This window comes from Vanacampus margaritifer, chromosome 7 (genome assembly GCF_051991255.1).
Source record: "Vanacampus margaritifer isolate UIUO_Vmar chromosome 7, RoL_Vmar_1.0, whole genome shotgun sequence".
NCBI classification, from domain to species: domain Eukaryota; kingdom Metazoa; phylum Chordata; class Actinopteri; order Syngnathiformes; family Syngnathidae; genus Vanacampus; species Vanacampus margaritifer.
This window is the reverse complement of record NC_135438.1, coordinates 6780015-6782553: the sequence shown is the minus strand read 5'-3', so window position 1 is coordinate 6782553 and position 2539 is coordinate 6780015. Positions and strand designations below refer to the sequence as shown.

The 2539-nt window shown below is 39.0% G+C and overlaps 1 protein-coding gene across 3 annotated transcripts in view; it reads left to right on the top strand.

Annotated features, from left to right (window-relative positions):
- ncf4 (neutrophil cytosolic factor 4) overlaps nt 1-2539 on the top strand; it is a 42948-nt gene that overhangs the window by 12765 nt on the left and 27644 nt on the right. For all 3 annotated transcript variants that reach the window (XM_077569868.1, XM_077569869.1, XM_077569867.1), the window contains exon 7: nt 1847-1945. In XM_077569868.1, the coding sequence (XP_077425994.1) occupies nt 1847-1945 (99 nt within the window). The remainder of the gene's footprint in view (nt 1-1846; nt 1946-2539) is intronic.

Sequence of the window (2539 nt, the reverse complement as noted above, 5' to 3'; positions counted from 1 at the left end):
CCGCTGCTGCTGCTGATGCTGCTGATGCTGATGCTGCCTCGCCGCCCAGCTCATCGTCTCACGCGCCCAGATGCGCGCCTCATCTCGTTGCGGCTCACTTTACGCTTGCCGCTCATCTTTTAATGTTTGGCTTGATGATGCACACTTCAAAACGCTGTTTTCCAATTTGGATGGATTTTGAGATGATTGGGTTACTTTTGCCCAATGTTGGGTTATTATGTCCCAGCAGGGCTGTAGAGCTGAATCTGGTTGCCATTTTTTTTAAATTTTTGCAAGTTGAAGTAGATTTAATGACACATTGTGGGACATATGCGAGTAAATTGCTTCTTCAAATGTTGGTAATAAAATTATCATCTTTAACCACAGCTATGTTGATAACCTGGGCGAAAAAAAACGGCCCTGGCATTTTGACTTAGCCCCACCCGCAGCCCAACTCCTGCCTAACGTGTAGTTCTGCCACTGATGTTTGTTGATGCTTCAGTTTGCTATCTATATTCAAACTGGATTCACGGACTGGTCCCTCTAAATTGTGGGCCAGTCTCGAGGGGTAAAATGTAGGAAAAATAATAATTAAAAAGCACTGCATAGGTCCCAAAAGAGGCTGGCCCACCGGGCATCTGCCCGATATGCCAGATGGCCAGTCCAGCCCTGTTGATAACTAAGTAACCCATTTCTTGGTAGCTATAACCAAGTTATGGCCCCCTCGCTAGACTAATGAATATTAATTAAGTGTGGTGACGTATATCTTGCGGTACCCCATTGCTCGGCCCCTTTTGAACCCATTGTTGGGTTATTTCACGAAGTAATTTTGAAAGTGGGAAAAGATGCTCACATGCGCTTTTCCGTCGAAATGTGCTTTTCGGGTCGTTAAAAAGTTGGAAAGCAGGGACATTGGTGTTCCAAGACACTAGAAACTACTGAACCCCCATTTATTGTAGTGGATATATTCTAGAAAATAAAATGAAAATCCACAATCTAGTGTTAACATCATTTTCTCACTGTCAATAAATGGGAGATATTGTTTCACATCATTTTGAGGGATAAGCGGTTCAGAAAATGGAGGAATGAATGGAAAGCAAGACTCTCTCACTCAAATAGTTCTCCAAATAAAAGGCAAAGCATTTTTTGTCACTCCCGGTTGAAATTTACTGGGAAACAAAGTTGAATCGAAACATTTTGTATTTAAACCATCCACATTTTCAACCAAATCAAATAATTCATGCACTTACTGCTGACTTACATTTAATTGTTTTATATTCATATTTTAGGGGATTTTCTACTAATTATAATAATGCTAGTTTTTAGATTTTTTCTAATATTTTATATTTTTGCCAAATTTTTTATTATTTTCCAATATTTTTTTCATAGTTGTATTTTTCCACTTTGTATCTAAAATATTGGTAATTATGGTCTCAAAATGATTTTTTGTCTAATAAGTATTTTTATTTTAATATTTGTATTTTTTCAAAGGTTTTGGTATTATTTGCGTAACATTTGGTATTTTATAATATTGTTGAAATATTTTTGTGCAGTATGTACATTATTTAAAAAAAAAATTGGAGGGGAAGTATGAAGTATCACTGACTGATTTGTCTACTGTGCCTGGATGTCAGGAATGTGAATTGAAAATAAATCATAGCAAAAAAAATCATACAAGCACGCACAAGTCTATCCATCAATACTTGCTGAGCTGTGCTTTTAAAGGAACACTAAATATTTGTGACATCAAACTTTTTCCCTTTGCGTCACTTGTACCCTTGAAATCGGCAAATGAAGACACACTAAGAAGTACTAATTAATTACGATATAAATAATGTGCCTAAAACTATTTCTTCTCTTGGACCAGGCCATGTTTGACTTTTGTGGCAGCAGCAAGGCGGAGTTAAACCTGAAGAGAGGAGACTTGATCTTCCTGCTGCATCGAGTCAACGCAGACTGGCTGGAGGTCAGTGAAACCGATTTTGAGGACCAGAGAAGCTGATGGGGTCAAGTTGACTGAATGTTTGTGGGGTAGGGGGTCTTCCCCGTGCATCAGGGTTGCTGCAAAGATTTATTTATTTTTATTACCTCCACTAAGATGCACCATTTATCAACTGTACTGTAGCGTAAATCAAAGCTCTTAGGCCTGATTGACTGTCAGATCCCAAATAGCGGATGCTAATCTGTGTGTTTACACCGTACACCAAGTTTAATTTGATTTTAAATCGGATGTGTGTGTGCCCGTCCTGTAATACAAACGCAATGCTAAACATTTGAAATCAACTGGAAATTGTGATTATTTCCGCGTTCCAAGTGAATGAAAGGAGTAGTGTGTGGTGTGTAGACATCAGCAAAAGCTGCTAAAAAGATGAAGTAACAGGAGGTGGGTGCGATGGAGGGACGGCGGTGAGGGGGTGACGGAGCAAAACGTGGAGGATGCACTTATCTCCATCTTATTTTTACCTTCTGGCTGCTCTGCGCACAGATCCAATAATGCTAATGGAAAAGTGAAATAATCTGTTTATTGTCACACAGCGCTGCTTAAGCTCCATCTAAAAAT